Raw genomic sequence first — 19,271 nt, forward strand, 5'->3', positions numbered from 1 at the left:
TAATATTCGTAATTACGAATATATAGCGCTATATTCGCGAAATTCGCGAATTCGCGAATATGCGATATTCGCGAATAATATTCGAATTGCGAATATTCGCGAGCAACACTAGTGGAGACCATGGGGTGTTGCAATGGATTTAGCAGGGTCTGGTGGTATTAACCCCAGGGGCAAGATGTTGTTAACCCCTTAGTGTTCGTGACGCCAGGATGTGGTTGTTTCGGTATAAGGAACGCCGACAACCAGCCCAAAGACGGGATGCAATGAAGGAATGTCCACAGCAAGGGTTTTGAAGTAAGTGGAACCTTTACTTGCAATATGCAGGAAACAGTCTTTACAATAATGCAGTTTCCTCAGAGGCAACCGGGACACAGGAAACCTTGCAGGCTTGTTTGGACTTGTAGTTATAGTGAAAATACAGCAGGCCACTGTGCTGCTAATATAGATCTTTAGCTGAGTAGTGGTCACTTGATTTGCAGAGATATTTGTAACTCACGGTTTAGAAGTAGCTGCTGGACTTTAGACTTTGGCCTAGATGAGATGAATTTGTAGTCTACAGGACTTTGTGCTTTCTTTAGGTCTAGGTCTCAAGAGAGTGAATCTGGAAACTACAGCCCTTATATATAAGGGGGCTGGACTAAAGCCCATTGGTAGCTGGTTGCCTGGGGTACCTGTGCCCTTGGAACTCTGGGTATATCATGTGACTGCAGGTCACATGACCAACACTCTATACACTTTGTACAACTTTATACATATGAACAACCACATTAAATCAACATAATAAATACACATGGCATTTATACAATACACTTGATCTGTGGGAAGCCCTGCAGGGGAGACCTGTGGACCTAAGGGACTCTTCCTGAGGGGATTTCAGGATGGTATAGAACTATGTTCAGTACCGGGACACCACAATGATAACAAACTGTTTTTTCCTGTACAAAGTTCACGCTTGCGTGCACTTTATACAAGAATAAACAGTTTGTTATCATCATGTTGGATTCATCTTACCTCCTTCCTTGACAGCGCAATTCCAGCTTCCATTTCTCCCACCTCACTTCGTTTCCAAGAGATAAACATTGGCCCATAGCCGAACCTACGCATCACTGCCCATAAACAGGCCCACTGAACGCAATCAAAAGTTTTGCCCACATCCACTCCATTTTCTGGTCGATGTAAATATTCAAGAACAGTCTCCGGATATTTGTAGATGCAAGCCTAGTAGGGATAAATCATGTTTGTTCACTGTGACCGATGGTGGAGATAACGCTCTCAAGCCGATAAGCGAGTACTTTCACAAAGATTTTGACATCAGCCAATAGATTGGTCTATATGATTTTGGGAGCTGTAAATCTTTATCTGCTTTCAGAGTCATCACCACCATGTCCTCCTTCATCGAACTGGGAAGAGATTTTCGTTCAAAAGACATCAGTTAACACCTCTAAGAGTTGGGGAAGAAGCATGTTCTTATACAATTAAAATAGTTCATTTGGTAGTCCATCAGACCCTGCAGCTTTCTCATTAGACATTGATTTAGGGCAAGTTCTAACTCATCAAGAGTTATTGGTGGTTCTAATGTATCATATTATTTCCTAGTAAGCCGGGACACCTTAATTTTATCTAAAGATTCATTAGATCTTATCTCCACATATTGGGTCTGCGATCTATATAATTCCTGAAAATACTCCCTCATTATATCACATATTAGAGACACTTCCATCCAATCTTCTAAGAATGCCAGTGTGGTTTACTCCCTGTTGACCCCTACATATTACTGCTAACATATGACCCACTTTTTCCCTGGCTTCATACTCCTTCTATTTCTGAAATAGTCTTTTATTTTCAGCCCCTTTCATATAGACAGACATCTATGAAGCGATTTAGTAAAAATTTTTTTACTAAAAATGTTGCACAAATGTCGCACCTGCGACTACGCGATTTTTCGTGCGACATTTTGACTGGAAAGCGAGAAAAGCAAGTTTTCCAAAACGTAACTACGTAGTAAAAATTTTAAAATGGACTACGGGTAGTCTGGTATTTATTAACTGCGACAGTTGCAACTGCGCAAAAAAAAGTTGCAAGCCCTCAAAAACTGCATAAATGTAAGCCAGCCCAGAGCTGGCGTACAAAACGGCTTTTGAGAGCAAATGTTATATTTCCCACTGGCAGCCAACATCACGGCTCCAGCGGGAAATATATTACAACTGTACATCACTCTGCAGCCGCCCGGGCTCTGTTTGATTCTAACCCTGCTACCCTAACATAATGACATCCCCCCTTGTCTCCTGCACCGCACATCTCCCATCTGTCTGCTACCTGTTGCAAGACTACAACTCCCAGCATGCCCATACAGTGAGGGCATGCTGGGAGTTGAAGAATTGTAGCGGGTGGACAATGTGTGGCGCGGGCAGGTGGAAGACAAGGAGGGTGGGGGTTATGTAATGCAGTGTCCCCATCCCCATCATTATATTAGGGTAGCGGGGATAGAATCGGAGGAACCCAGGCGGCTGCAGAGTGATTCCAGCCCGGCCTCCTTTTAACATACCTCGGCGCAGCAGAGTTTCTATTTACCCTAATGTAATTTAATATTTCCCGCTGGGTCCCGTGAATTGGCCAGGACCGAGCAGCCAATCACGGGAAATGTAATATTACATTAGGGATTAAAAGCTCCGTCACTCCGCTAGATGTTAAAAGGAGCCCGGGCTGGCATCAGTCTTCAGCCGCACGGGCTTCTCATATATCCTTGGTAAGGAGCCCGGGCTACCCTCACTTCAGCCGCCCGGGCTCCGTCAACTATCATCTCCGCAGCGTCTGGTACGGAGCCCGGGCTGACGTAACTCTGCAGCCACCCGGGACTCCCACATCTGGGCAGGGAGAAGTGTAGGTGCCGTCCCTGTCATCCCTCAGCACTGCGGTACACGCCGAGAGATGGCAGGGACGGCTTCTGCACATCACCCTGCCAAGCTGTGGGAGTCCCGGGCGGCTGCAGTATTATGTCAGCCCGGGCTCCTTACCACAGTGCTGCGGAGTTTAGTGTAATTTCAAATTTCCCGCTGGGTCCCATGTCAAGTGACCCGGCAGGAAATATGAAATTACAGTGATTCTCTGATCACTGCAGCCAGGGAGCGGAGCGCATTACCACCTGCTTCCCTCGCTGGCACAACTACAACTCCCAGCATGCCCTTACAGTAAGGGCATGCTAGGAGAGTTGTAGGGGGGTGGGGACGGGTAACAAGCTTATCACCTGCCCACTGCCGCACAACTACAACTCCCAGCATGCCCTTACAGTAAGGACATGCTGGGAGTTGTAGTCATGTGGTGTGGGAGATTGTCATCCCCCCCCCTACAACTCCCAGCATGTCCTTACTGTAAGGGCATGCTGGGAGTTGTAAGGGGGGGGGGGTAACAAGCCTGTCACCTGCTGCACAACTACAACTTCCAGCATGCCCTTAAAGTAACGACATGCTGGCATTTGTAGTCATGTGGTGTGGGAGATTGCCCCCCCCCCTACAACTCCCAGCATGTCCTTACTGTAAGGGCATGCTGGGAGTTGTAGTTGTGCTGCAGGTGACAGGCTTGTCAACCCCCCCCCCCCCCTTACAACTTTCAGCATGCCCTTACAGTAAGGGCATGCTGGGATTTGTAGGGGGGGTGACAATCTCCCACACCACATGACTACAACACCCAGCATGCCCTTACAGTAAGGACATGCTGGGAGTTGTAATTGTGCGGCAGGGGGCAGGTGACAGGCTTGTCACCCGCCCCCCTACAACTCCCAGCATGCCCTTACAGTAAGGATATGCTGGGAGTTGTAGTCATGTGGTGTGGGAGATTGTTTACCCCCCCCCCTCCCCTACAACTCCCAGCATATTCTTACTGTAATGGCATGCTGGGAGTTGTAGTCATTCGCGGACGGGTGACAAAAAATGTATTAACCTATTTTTATTTTTTTCTCATTTCAGATCCGTGTATATTGTGGACTACTTCGGATTCGGTGGACTGCTTCGATGACCAGCATTTTTTTAAATCTGTTTAATGTTAATAAAATGGTTAATGATGGCTAGTGGGGGAGTGTTTTTTGGAATAAACTTTTTTGAAACGTGTTGTATTTTTTTTAAATTTATTTGACAGGCTTAGTAGTGGAAGCTGTCTAATAGACGGAATCCATTACTAAGCCTGGGCTTAGTGTTAGCCCCCAGCACAGCTAGCGCTAACCCCCAATTATTACCCCGCTATCCACCGCCAGAGGGGCATGTTGGTACCGGAAGAGCCGGTACCAACATGCCCGGAGCATCAAATATGGCGCTCCTGGGCCTAGGTGGCAACAGGCTGGCGTTATTTAGGCTGGGGAGGGCCAGTAACAATGGTCCTCGCCCACCCTGGTAACATCAGGCTGTTGCTGCTTGGTTGGTATTTGGCTGAAAATAAAAATAGGGGGAACCCTATGCGTTTTTTTTTTTTTATAATTAATTATTTATGCAAAACAAAGATAAGATTCCCCCTATTTTTATTTTTAGCCAAATATCAACCAAGCAGCCTGATGTTACCAGGGTGGGCGAGGACCATTGTTACTGGCCCTCCCCAGCCAAAATAGCGCCAGCCTGTTACCGCCTAGGGCCAGGAGCGCCATATTTGATGCTCCAGGCCTGTTGGTACCGGCTCCTCCCATCACCCCTGTGGTGGTGGGTACTGGGGTAATAATTGGGGGTTAGCGCTAAGCCTCAGCTTAGTAATGGACTCTGTCTATAATACAGCTTCCACTACTAAGCCTGTCAAGTAAATAAAAAAAACAACACATTAAAAAAAAGTTTATTCCAAAAAAACACTCCCCGAAAAGTCCTCATTAACCATTTTATTAACATTAAACCAAAAAAATGCTGATCACTGTACTCCCCTGAATCTAAAGTAATCCACAAGATACACGGATATGAAATGAGAAGAAAAAAAATGAGTTAGTACATTTAGGGGGAAAAAAATGTTTAAAAAAAACATATATATATATATATATATATATATATATATATGTATAACACATTTTTTTCAAAGCTCCAAATTTGTGTTCTGAAGTCATTTATTGTTTTTTGCTTATGTGTGCAAAAAAAATGGTATTCAAAAGTGATTTATTGGTTCTTGCTTATGTAAGCAAAATTTATCAACCCACCATGATAGTATAATAAATGTACTGTATATGAATGAAAAAAAGACAGAGCTCTCATAGCGCAGTACGTTTGATCAAATGTAAATATTTAGAGTGAGCGGCATATGCAATAACCACTCACCTTGCCTGGTTGCATTAGGCATGCAGCAACCTGGATTGTCTCGGTGTGGAAGTAACGGTGCAGCCGTCCAGAGATGTCGAGGAGGTGGCAGCCTCACTCAATAGTAGATAATCAGGATAGAAGGGTAAAAATCTCTGGATCCTCGGCGCCACCCGTTTGCAATGGGTGGCGCCGAGGATCCAGAGTTTTTTTTCCACTTCTATCCTGAATATAATAAATGTGTCACACATAAGCAAAACTAAAAGCAAGACAAAAATGCCTAAATAACTCGTTTACCAAAGCAACGATGATAAATGTCCCCGATAGTGTTTATTTAATTTATCTTGTGCAGCTATCCATTCTTGCTAAATAAGACTATTGGGAGTTTGCAATAACATAATCCCTCTTTTCTTTACTTCTTTCTCTAAATTTTCTTTGGTTTTCCTAGATACTTTTTTCACTTCACTTATAGCCTTTATTATCACCCCCCTGAGGAAGGCTTTCATTGCGTCCCAGACAATTAATTTGGAAGCCAAACCTTCATTACTTTTAAAATATTTTGACAGTTCCCCCCCTATATATTCCTTGTTGTTAAGCCAAAACTGGTTAAGTGACCAATGACCCGGAGCACTTCCTTTCCCTGGATCTTCCCAGTCCATGCAAAGTAATAAAACCGAGTGATCTGATTTCCGTGGCATATTTTCTGTATATAAGACATTACTGGACATCCTAGAGCAAGATCAATTCTAGAAAGAGTATTGCAGGACTTCCTTCCGGATATCTATCTCTTCATATATCAATTAGCGCCAAGTCTTGGAGAGTTCTCCCAAAAGAAGAAGAGGCACAGGTATTTGAAATATCTACCGGAAATTTATCTATTATAGGATTTGCTAAATTATTGAAAACTCCCATAATAAGTATTGGCACATCTGAGAACCTCCCCAAAAACACGACTATTTGATTCAATACACTTACTAAGTAGGGGGAGGTATATATACTGATATCAATACAGTTACCAAAAAAAAAAAAAAAATTCAATAGATTACAACTTCCATTAACCAATATTATTCTTCAGTAATCTACTCCTTAATTACTACCCCTCATCTTACTTACTACTCCCCACACATTATATCCTCTATACATTTTTACCCCTTTCCTTTTCCTATTTCCTTTACATAATTGACTTTCAATTTTGACCAGAGGCCTACACCCTCTCCGAACACCCAACCTCTACTTTTCCTCTTCATCCTTCTCCTTTCCACATTCTTTTCTCCTCTCTTACATTTTTTCTTTTTCCCATACCATCATCTAATTACTTATCAAATTCAGAATACCACCTACCAACCCATCTTTAATTGGAATTATGAGTAGGAGAGCAAAAGGGAAAAAAAAAAAAAAAAAAACACCACTCACACTTCCATATCCATACTTATCCTATACAAAATATCCATGTTCTCAGATTCTTAAATCCATCCTTGATTACTTTTTTTTTTTTTTTACTTACTTTGGGGTTTTGTCTCTATTACTTGGTGGTCCTTATCCTAATCGCCTCTCCCTGACTTACCAATCCTAGGCTGTACCTGTTAGGTTGAATGACTATCCCCTGGTACTCCTCAAATGGTATTTGACCCATCCAAGACTGCCCTGGGTGCGAGGAGATTATGGCTTTCTCCCATAGTTTTTTTTCCCTCTTCCACCTTATGTTCTTATAACCCCTTTAGAAGGATTTTTTCCCCCAAACTCCATTCCCTTTTCATCTCTTATTGATCTTTAAAGGGGTATTCCAGGATTTTTTTTTATTTGACTATGCTACAGGGGCTGTACAGTTAGTGTAGTTCATAATATAGTGTCTGTACCTGTGTGTGACTGTTTTCTCACAATTCTTCTGTGGTTTTCACTCCAATATTTATTTTTAACAGCATGACTGTTGTCTCGGATTTTTCCCAGCTTGCAATGCGGCCGAGACCTGACTCACTAGTCAGCTGATGACAGGGAGCCTGTCTGCTTCAATGGGTGGAGCGATCGCTTGGTGGGAGAGAGATCAACTGCAACTAATGCAACAGCTGTAGGCACCCTGATTGAAAACTACAGGTCTTTTGTTTCAATGGGTGGGGTGGCTGATGTGTCGGAGGGAGGAAAATGGTATTGTGGGATTTGTAGTCAAAAAAAGAAAAGTTAAACAGGAAATACCAGTTCACAAAAAGCTAACCACAGTGTTATGGTAATCTCACAACATAACCATTTAGTCCCAAGACAAGCACAGATCCTTCCTAAGCATGTCCATTACTGTCGGCCAGGTATGTACTAAAATCACCTTGTGGTGGAGAACCCCTTTAACTACTTCCACAGTCAAACCAGTCCACCACTCCATCCTTTTCTCTCCTTCATCCTAAAGTCTGGAAGGGGTATAAGCCATAGGGCATTACACAGATCAACATTCATACTTTAATTATTCGAATTGCTTACATCTATATCTTCCACCCTCCCCTGGAGAGAGAAAAAACAACAACAACCTTATCTTAATATATACATCAAGCCTTTTTTTTTTTTATTTACTTCTGCTGGCATTCTGCCAAAACTCTACATTAACAATACTTCTTATTATACCCATATATTCACTCAACCTGGGATTTTCTTTAGCCATCCATTTTTTTGCTATTATTAATCTCAAAATAAATAATAATTTAGCCATCAACTGTTTACACTTAATCGGCTCCATCATACCCAGTAGCCATATTATGGGATTTTCCACAATATTTTTATTATTATAATTAATATTTGCAACCTTGTTTCCATTTCCTTCATAATTTGTTTTAGAATTTTTGTATCTGCTGGCATTTATAAAACAAATGGAAATAATTGCCCATAGGGCAGCTGCATGTTTTACCCTTTGCTAATTGGGTTAGTTTCTCAGGTGTATAATATAACCTATTGTTTATGAAAAACTGGGTCACTCACCTATCACATATAACACCTACATCTTTATCCCATTGGCTTTTATTTATGTGATTTGCCTTAACATCCTCCACCTTTCGCAACTCCTTATATAATTTAGAAATTACCTTTTTTTTTAAATCACCCTCTGTTAATATACTAATTGTGAGTTCATCTTGTATACAAAATAATTATTTATACCTTGTTGCTTGCGTGTTCCAATTGCAGAAACAAGAAAACTTGATTCTTTGGTACCTTGTGAAATGACTTAAAGAGTTACGCCGGTGAAAAACTTTTTTTTATAAATCAGCTGGTTAAAGAAAGTTAACCAGATTTGTAAATTACTTCCATTTAAAAATCTTAACCCTTCAAGTACTTATCAGCTGCTGTATATTACAGAGGGAGTGCTTTTCTTTTTGAATTTCCTTTCTGTCTGACCACCGTGCTCTCTGCTGACACCTCTGTCCATGTCAGGAACTGTCCAGAGCAGGATAGGGGATTTGCTTCTGCTCTTGACAGAAGCAAATCCTGAGACAGACAGAAGTGTCAGCAGAGAGCAGTGTGGTCAGACAGAAAAGAAATTAAAAAAGAAAATAACTTCCTGTGGAGCATACAGCAGCTCAAAAGTACTGGAAGGGTTAAGATTTTTAAATAGAAGTAATTTACAAATCTGTTTAACTTTCTGGCACCAGTTGATTTAAAAAAAAAAAGTTTTCCAGTGGAGTACCCCTCTAAGGAGATCTCAAACCTCCACAAAAATCTCATACCCCTAACTAGCTAAACTAAATAGCTGTGCAAAAAGCTTATTTTCATCAATTAATGTATCTATTCAAAGTCTTCAGTTCTAATAGTTTTAACACGAGAAGCAGAAAGATACAGGAGAAAGTAGAAACAAACTTTATAGCGCTCCACTCCTCTCTCCCCTCCTTTTTGGTACTGTTCACCCTCGTCTTCTCCAGGATTCTTCTTGCTTGCTTTCTCCACCTCTTTCCCTTGCCTCCTCAGCTCTCACTGCCCAGCTCCAGCACCAGGTTTGTACTGTTAGAAAGCCCACGGAGTGTATAACTTCATGCGTCAGTTGACTGGTCAGGTGACACGCATATTCTCTGATCCTCCAAAACACGGCTCCTTTGGTCACAGCCTCTCCCTTTGCCCAAGAACGGCCACCGCCTTTCATATCCTCCCATCAGATTGCAGATCTCAGCCTCCTCTACCTCACTGCCAGACTCCCGATCTTGCCCATGGCTCTAGGGATCTTACGGGTCTTGCGGTCTCCCCTTCCTTGGCGTGATCGTACGTACGTCCACTCACATGCTCCGCCTCCGTCCGCACAGGCCTTTAATTACTAGTGTTTCTAAGTGTCCTTCTTACATCAACATATCCTCCTACTGCCATCACACAGAAAAAAGTGCCCCTTAGTTGTTGCATTATTCCGCCGCTTTGGTGGAAGGTTATGACGCCATTTTGACCTTATGACCTAATAGAATAGATTAACAACACTGTGTTTTTCAGAAACTCCAGTAAATGTTAGAATAACATGTATTATGAGTTTCATAACTAGCTGGTACTGTGTGTAGCTAATACACTATATTTGCAGAGAGTAAATATAAATTATATGTCTGTGTGTTCTATTTTAGATTCAATAAAAAAATAGTATTTTAGAATTTAGAGTCGACCTTCGCATAAACCTCATGTTGTCTGATCCATTCTGACCTGGACACAACCCATGACATAGTGTACTCCTTCAACTAAAAGTGCCCCTTTAGTTCCCCACACACAGAAAAAAAAACCTTAGTGCTATTTTCATATTAATAGTGTTACCTTACTGTGGTAAATATTTATAGTGCCCCCTTTATATTTCTGCACATTTCTAGTGCCCCAACACACTTCACCATACAGAAAATGTGCTCCCCTCAAAAAATAAATAAACATACAAAAAAGCTAAAAACAGCAATAACCAAACAACCCATTTTCCTGTGACTAATACTGTTATGTTGTCCCCACATCAGTTTGTGTTGAATCTTTTAGGCAGTACGACTGAAGTACCTGCAGCTTATGAAAGTCTGTATCAAGACGGGGAGCTGATGGCTCATTGTTCCACCCTGAAATTAAACTACATCGGCATCCTGAGGACAAAGATGTAGTAGGACGGAGTCAAAGGGGGTGGTTTTAACTGAGTAAGCCCCATCTTGTACAAAGTGAGGGATCCCCAACATGTAAGAAGTCGATACTTCTGTAGCCCCCAGTTCCCCCATGCTAGCTACACCTCTGCGGTTTATTTATCCTGGTTCATGACCCAGCTATATACAGTAGTAACATGACATTTTATAAAATCTATAATGTTTATGAACAATTATAATGTTATACATGAAACTCAGTTGCTGATTTTTTTTCCGTCATGTGTTTGTTTGTTTTGCAGAGTACACACATATATTTGCAAGCAGCTACAGACCACATTCAAGATTTGCGTGGAAAACATCTGTGCTCAATGAATTTACATGAGTAATAGACACAAAACTGCTATATCAAAAGTTGAATTATCTGATCTGTATACAAAACCTGAGACAAGAGGGTAGAGGAGAGTTCTGGAAGGAACAATCAGTATACAAAACCTGAGACAAGACAGTAGAGGAGAGTTCTGGAAGGAACGATCAGTATACAAAACCTGAGACAAGAGGGTAGAGGAGAGTTCAGGAAGGAAAGATCTGTATACAAAACCTGAGACAAGAGGGTAGAGGAGAGTTCAGGAAGGAAAGATCTGTATACAAAACCTGAGACAAGACAGTAGAGGAGAGTTCTGAAAGGAACAATCTGTAAACAAAACCTGAGAAAAGATGGTAGAGGAGAGTTCTGGAAGGAACGATCTGTATACAAAACCGGAGACAAGAAAGTAGAGGAGAATTCTGGAAGGAACGATCTGTATACAAAACCGGAGACAAGAAAGTAGAGGAGAGTTCTGTAAGGAACGATCTGTATACAAAACCTGAGACAAGACGGTAGATGAAGAGTCCTGGAAGGAACGATCAGTATACAAAACCTGAGACAAGACGGTAGAGGAGAGTCCTGGAAGGAACGATCTGTATACAAACCCTGAGACAAGACTGTAGAGGAGAGTTCTGGAAGGAAAGATCTGTATACAAACCCTGAGACAAGACAGTAGAGGAGAGTCCTGGAAGGAAAGATCTGTATACAAAACCTGAGACAAGACGGTAGAGGAGAGTTCTGGAAGGAAAGATCTGTATACAAAACCTGAGACAAGACGGTAGAGGAGAGTCCTGGAAGGAACGATCTGTATACAAAACCTGAGACAAGACAGTAGAGGAGAGATCTGTAAGGAAGATTGTTACCGATGATGGTGCTGGACATTTCTATCCAATATTTCCTCCTGGCCGTGCTCTATACGGAATGCATGGTGGGACTCACAGTAAATATGATTATGTTGGCGGCTAACCTCGTGAAGTGGAAAAGCCTGAGATCTCTCCAGACCTGCGATAAGATCCTGAGTTCCTTGGCGATTTCCAGAGGATTGTATTTTTTAAGTATAACTATACGGAACTCCTTCTATCAATTTTTTCCATGGCTACAACAAAGCAATATCATGTTATCAGCCTTGTATGTTCAGGTGATGTTCATGTTCTACACCACTCAGTGGCTTGTCACCCTCCTCTGTGTCTTCTACTGTGTGAAGATTGTGACCTACAACTATAAACTCTTCATCTTCCTGAAGACCCGGATCTCCACCATGGTCCCGTGGCTGATTCTGTCCTCTCTGCTGATCTCACTGATCTCCAGCCTTCCATATGGTTGGTACGGTTATAATGACTTAGAGCTACATTTGTTATCAAATGATTCTACAGGAAATATGACTGTTTACCAACTAGTTATTGTGCCAAACTATGATCACCGGATCCTGATTTTTGCTCTAGGTAACATTCCTCCATTTGTTATATTTTGTGTCTCCGTCTCCTTGTTAATCCATTTCCTTCTCATTCACACCAGACAGATGAGGAGCAATGAGTCACATATCCAGAGCCCAAACCTAAAATCTCACTTTGGTGCTTTGAAAAGTATGAGCTTATTTTTGCTACTACAGATAATGTATTTTATTTTTATGAATCTCTTTACATCTGGTAGATTTTTTCATTTCGCGTTTCTGATCTTACTTCGTTGGATATTACTCAGTAGCCTTTCCTTGCTCCATTCCCTCTACATGATCTCCTCCAGTACAGAAGTAATTAAGATGTTTACCTCAATGTGTTTCTGTCATATCAGAAGTTCTTAAAGGACCCTTTATGCGCCTCTCTTACGAAGTTTGTAAGTTATTGGATTGATGGAAATTTTTATTGAATATTTGTTAACATTATTCAAATGAATGTAGAAGAGAGACTTTTTTTTGTTTAATTTATTTATAATTAATTAATTATATATTTTAAGATAATGTATAATCAGAAAATGGCATTGATTAAAGGAGTATTCCATAAGTATCTGCATGCCTCCAGGGATACAATTTTCCAGGCTTAAATGGGCACTGTCATGAAAAATTATTTTTGATATATACATATATATACATATCTCTAATATACTTTTATTTAAAAAAAAATGTTTTTAAAACATTTTAAAAGTGGCCGAATGCAGTGCGGAGTGACGTCACTGCAAAATTCCGACTGATTCCGGCAGGGCATCAGTCGAAATTTTGTGCAGGCGCAGTAACAGCCAGGGCTGCGCATCGGCTTCCCGCACTAGTCGACGGCCCTGCTGCAAGGTGCGGGTGGCGTGGGGGGCTGCTCCTGAAAGGTACAGGGGGCGCCGGGGGTTGGCTGCTCCTGCAAGGTGCGGGGGGTGCTGCTGCAAGGTACGGGGGGCGGGGGGGCGCTGCTGCAAGGTACGGGGGCAGGGGGCGCTGCTGCAAGGTGCGGGGGGGGATGGGGGGCGCTGCTGCAAGGTACCGGGGGCGCTGCTGCAAGGTACGGGGGGGGGGCACTGCTGCAAGGTACGGGGGGCGCAGGGGGGGGTGTTTGGTTGTTATTTACCGAGCGGCAGGAAGAGGCTCCCCCGCACCCATCCCTCCCGCATCGGCTCCTGGCTCACTCCTTCCCCCATGAAACTCCTGTCCTGGGTGCCTCCAGTTGTTTTACCACTACAACTCCCAGCATGCCCTGACAGCCAATAGATGTCAGGGCATGCTGGGAGTTGTAGTGGTGAAACAGCTGGAGGCACCCTGTTAGGAGAACTAAGGGCAGAAGTGCCGGTCCCAGCAGGCATCAGTGACGTGGTGCCTGCTGGGGAAGTCTGCCTGGTAGTGATCACACTACCAGGCAGACTAAATGCCATTTTAAAAATAGTAAAAAATAAATAAATAAAGGCAGGGAGGGTGTTAGGGATAGAAGGGCAACATGCAGGGACAGAAAAAAAAAATCATGATGGTGGGAGCTACCCTTTAATTAAGCGGCTGGTTGGCGCGCACATCATTCATTCTCTATGGAGCCACTCCAAATAGCAGAGTACATCACTAAGCCATCTCCAGCAGCTCCATAAAGAATAAATGATTATGCCAAAAGAAACCAGAAAATTGCTAACAGCCACAGCTGGTCCACATTACATATAACCACCAACAAAATAGAACCAGACTGTGTTAAATATATAAATTCGATTTATTAACATATATGCAAAAAATATATGACATACATTTAAAAATGGAAAGAATAAAATACGGCACTAAGGTCACAACCGCAGAAGATTGGAGACGGTAGGATGGAGGTCAATACATGGAATACATAGTATGCAGGGAAAATGAGCACAGTATCTTAGTAATACAAAACATGTGGGACTGGTTACCAAAGGTAGTCAAAGAATAAATAATGTTACATTTCAAGAAGTGAAACCAATATACCACAAAAGTAATGATATAACCAGTGAAAAAACATGGAAAAGCTAACAGATGTTAGACAAACCACATAAAAGGTCCTCTTGCCATGCAGACACACACCTGCCAGCTCCTACCCCAACGTACGTTTCACCTGTGCTTCGTCAGGGGGCACCGCCTGACGAAGCACAGGTGAAACGTATGTTGGGGTAGGAGCTGGCAGGTGTGAGTCTGCATGGCAGGAGGACCTGTCGCGCCCCCTTACCATAGACTTTCGTTGAGGGGCCGGCATTACGTCATGAGGGGGCGGCCTCAAACACAGAAGCCCGCACACAGCGTTCGGAATAATGAACTTCCGGACACTGCGAGCGGAGCTCCGGAAGGCAGGGCAGCGGACAACCCCTTTAATATGAAAAACACATTGTTAAATGCTAATACTTTTATGATGTAATGTGTTATTATTTGTAAGTAAAGAATTTCCTGTTTTATTGCCATTTATTTCATTTACTCCATGAGGATGCCGCTAATTCTGGTCTTAAGGACTCTGTTCTCTCATTCCAACAATTATATTGTTCATCACTTTTTTATTTGACATTGTTGCATGATTCTTTGTTTTATTGAGATGAAATCTGCTTTTCTTCTTTTTTAATGTCTGTTTATTATAGAGCTTAAAGAGGTTGTGCCCCCTCCTTGGCTTTCCGGCCTGTTTGTAGTGGTTGGGAAAGCCGAAAGCAGCCAAAGCAGGAAAGTTATGCAATCTGTGTAGCGCCTATTGAACGTAAACAGCATAGTTTGTGGGTCTACGCCATCTATGTAACTCCCGTGAAAGTCAATGGGAGTAATGCAAATTGCGTAACTACCCTGTTTCAGCTGCATTCACTGCAAACAGGCACGAGCTGGACAGAAACCTGAAGGGAGTGAGCTTGGACCCCCCCCCCCCCCCATTAATTTGCCTAAAGTTTTGTGTGCATATTTGTAATCATTTTTAATTTGCCACAGCTTTGATTGATTCTATTCTTTATATAATGCATTGTTAACCTTATGGAACACATTTATTGCATTGTTAAAGCTTATAGGGTCAGGAGAATATGTGTATGTTATTTCCTGCGGTGTGAAATATAGGTAATAAATTGGATTTCATTAAAAAAAAATTGTATTTGAAGATCCTACTAACAGAGATTGAAATTTTTGATTCTACAATAGCTAATAATGTACATTGTGATGTCTGTATTTCCTAACAATATATAGTATAGGAAGACAGTTTGGGGTTCTTGTAGTAAATATGTAAACTCCTAGGAAAAAGGATCCTATTTATTTTAATCCAATATTAATCTTTATTATTCACAAATTCATAATTAAAACACCAAACAATACAAAAAAAGCAAGAAAATGTGTTCATACAGAGGATGAATATACGCCATAGGGCTATGGGGAGGTCACCACAATAAATACTGTATAAAGATAAAACTCAGATGCAAGGTGGTTCCGCTAACACGTACCTCATAGACACATTTCTATGATAATTGATGAACATCTTATTCTATATCAGTATTTGCATCCCATAAAGAAGTGAAAACATAATCTATGCACATAAAGAAATAACCTAAAAAGCAATATAGACCTGTGTGTGGCAGCCCCAACATGTGTTTTGCTTGAGAAAGCTTCTTCACAGGGTGCGGCCAAAAGATCTCATGCTGTAGTCCAAGTTCTATACATAGAATAGTCCAATGAAGAGTACGAATAGTGCCCCTTATAAAGAATGAAATGTCCCTGTACGGTCAATTAACCATAACCATGCCCTCTTCGTGCTATCTACCAGTATTGGCACCCCTAAGTTTCCCCAAATAAAAAAAAAATTCCCCTTGGTTTTCTCTACACAAAAATGCCCCATTAGTGTTTGCCTGTAAAGAAGTCCCCTTAATGCCTTGTCACAGTAAGGATGCCTCCTTAATGTCCTCTCACAATAATAGCACCTTCATAGAAAGAGGACGTCCTCTCTGGGCCCCCTCACAATGCTCCGCTCAAAGTAAGCACCATATACAGTACTGATGTATCCTTAGTTCTTCCACTCATGGAAAGTGTCCCGAAATCATGTATAAAAAAATATGTATACTCACCTAGCCCTGGTCCCACAATGAACAGAACAGATTATATATACTTCCTTTGGACCCTGAAGCTTGGTGCAGGCAGGTGCAATGACATTTCTGCACAGTGCCATCCTGTGCTGGCATCATCTAGGCAACTTGTTGGCTACTAGCTAATATAGTTTTTTTTTTTTTTACAAGGCCCCTGAAGAAGACTCTATTGCAGAAATTTAGAAAAAAAAGACCTGGCCGCACATCCACATGTCCTGTGTTGATCTATTGTTTCATAGCACAATTACAAGAACTATCATCAGGTACGAATTTTGATGAAACCGTACAAGCTCACTCGCCCCTTCATGGGCCACCTGATTCTAGTGGGTCCCTAACTTAAAGGGGTACTCCGCTGCACAGCTTTTGGAACAAGCTGTTCCAAACACTGGAGCCAATGCCGGGATCCTGTGATGTCATAGCCCCGCTCCCTCATGATGTCCCCCTCAATGGGAGGGGGCTGTCACGCCCCCTCCCATATTCTTGCATTGAGGGGGCAGGGATTGACGTCACGAGCTTCCTGCGCCGGCTCCAGCGTTCGGAACAGTTTGTTCCAAATGCTGAGCAGTGGATTAACCCTTTAAGGGACCCACTGGAATTAGGTGGCAGTGAAGTGTCAAGTGGGCCTGTACAGTTTGATCAAAATGTTTACTACCTACCTGATGTTAGTTCTTGTAATTGTGCTGAGGGGCAATAGATCAAAACATGACGTGTGGATGTGCAGCCAGGTATTTTTTCTAATTTGTGTTATAGGCTGGCATGTTGCAATAATGTCACCTCCCCTGGCTGCACCGATGGCAAATGTCACAAGATTGAAGGCTCCAGGTTCTACTATAGTTTTTAACTCTATCTGCTTTCTAAGAACACATTGGCCCTGATTTATCAATCTGTCTGAGACAGAAACTGGAGTGATTTTCCCAAGCAACCAATCACTGCTCAGCTTTCATTTTACCAGAGCTCCATAAAATATGAAACATGAGCTGTGATTGGTTGCTTGGAAAAATCACTCCAGTTTCTGTCTCAGACAGATTGATAAATCAGGGCCATTGTATATACAGTTGAAAGTGGTGCTAGCTTTGGGCAATGGGTAAACAATTTAAGGTTTGTACTCCAGGTGCCTTATGGTAGCTATGCCACATAAGTATGTTGATCAGGCTGAACAAAACATATAAGGCCATCCAGTTTAGCCTATTTTTCTGCTATGTTGATTCAGGTTTGGGCAAAATCCTCATATTATTTTACTCATCTTAAAGAAGAAGTCCTACATTACAGTACAGGTTTTATTTATTGACTTTGATATGCAGCATCTCCCATAAGTGATTCCACCCCTCACATTATATATACAGTATATCCCATAAGTGACTCCACCCCTCACATTATATATACAGTATATCCCATAAGTGACTCCACCCCTCACATTATATATACAGTATATCCCATAAGTGAGTCCACCCCCCACATTATATATACAGTATATCCCATAAGTGACTCCACCCCTCACATTATATATACAGTATATCCCATAAGTGAGTCCACCCCTCACATTATATATACAGTATATCCCATAAGTGACTCCACCCCTCACATTATATATACAGTATATCCCATAAGTGACTCCACCCCTCACATTATATATACAGTATATCCCATAAGTGACTCCCCCCCTCACATTATATATACAGTATATCCCATAAGTGAGTCCACCCCTCACATTATATACAGTATATCCCATAAGTGACTCCACCCCTCACATTATATACAGTATATCCCATAAGTGAGTCCACCCCTCACATTATATATACAGTATATTCCATAAGTGAGTCCACCCCTCACATTATATATACAGTATATCCCATAAGTGACTCCACCCCTCACATTATATATACAGTATATCCCATAAGTGACTCCACCCCTCACATTATATATACAGTATATCCCATAAGTGAGTCCACCCCTCACATTATATATGCAGTATATCCCATAAGTGAGTCCACCCCTCACATTATATATAGTATCTCCCATAAGTGACTCCACCCCTCACATTATATACAGTATATCCCATAAGTGATTCCACCCCTCACATTATATATACAGTATCTCCCATAAGTGAGTCCTCCCCTCACATTATATATACAGTATATCCCATAAGTGAGTCCACCCCTCACATTATATATACAGTATATCCCATAAGTGACTCCACCCCTCACATTATATATACAGTATCTCCCATAAGTGATTCCACCCCTCACATTATACATACAGTATCTCCCGTAAGTGACTCCTCCCCTCACATTATATATACAGTATCTCCCATAAGTGAGTCCACCCCTCACATTATATATACAGTATATCCCATAAGTGACTCCACCCCTCACATTATATATACAGTATCTCCCATAAGTGAGTCCTCCCCTCACATTATATACAGTATCTCCCATAAGTGAGTCCACCCCTCACATTATATATACAGTATATCCCATAAGGGAGTCCACCCCTCACATTATATATACAGTATATCCCATAAGTGAGTCCACCCCTCACATTATATATACAGTATATCCCATAAGTGACTCCAACCCTCACATTATATATACAGTATATCCCATAAGTGAGTCCACCCCTCACATTATATTAACAGTATATCCCATAAGTGAGTCCATCCCTCACATTATATATACAGTATATCCCATAAGTGAGTCCACCCCTCACATTATATATACAGTATCTCCCATAAGTGACTCCAACCCTCACATTATATATACAGTATATCCCATAAGTGACTCCACCCCTCACATTATATACAGTATATCCCATAAGTGAGTCCATCCCTCACATTATATATACAGTATATCCCATAAGTGACTCCACCCCTCACATTATATACAGTATATCCCATAAGTGAGTCCACCCCTCACATTATATATACAGTATCTCCCATAAGTGAGTCCACCCCTCACATTATATACAGTATATCCCATAAGTGAGTCCACCCCTCACATTATATATACAGTATATCCCATAAGTGAGTCCACCCCTCACATTATATATACAGTATATCCCATAAGTGAGTCCACCCCTCACATT

At 41.8% G+C, this 19,271-nt stretch overlaps 1 protein-coding gene across 1 annotated transcript; it reads left to right on the forward strand.

The window, feature by feature from the left end:
- The first annotated feature begins 11,544 nt into the window (after positions 1 to 11,544).
- Positions 11,545 to 12,474, forward strand: LOC130360942 (taste receptor type 2 member 40-like). Its single transcript, XM_056563499.1, has one exon. The coding sequence runs from the start codon at positions 11,545 to 11,547 to the stop codon at positions 12,472 to 12,474; it is 930 nt and encodes a 309-aa protein (XP_056419474.1).
- Positions 12,475 to 19,271: the final 6,797 nt, after the last annotated feature.

The sequence above is a fragment of the Hyla sarda genome, chromosome 3 (assembly GCF_029499605.1).
Source record: "Hyla sarda isolate aHylSar1 chromosome 3, aHylSar1.hap1, whole genome shotgun sequence".
Lineage (NCBI taxonomy): Eukaryota > Metazoa > Chordata > Amphibia > Anura > Hylidae > Hyla > Hyla sarda.

Bases quoted from the DNA above. Each gene is read 5' to 3' on its own strand.
- LOC130360942 (XM_056563499.1), top strand. From the start codon at position 11,545: ATGGTGCTGGACATTTCTATCCAATATTTCCTCCTGGCCGTGCTCTAT.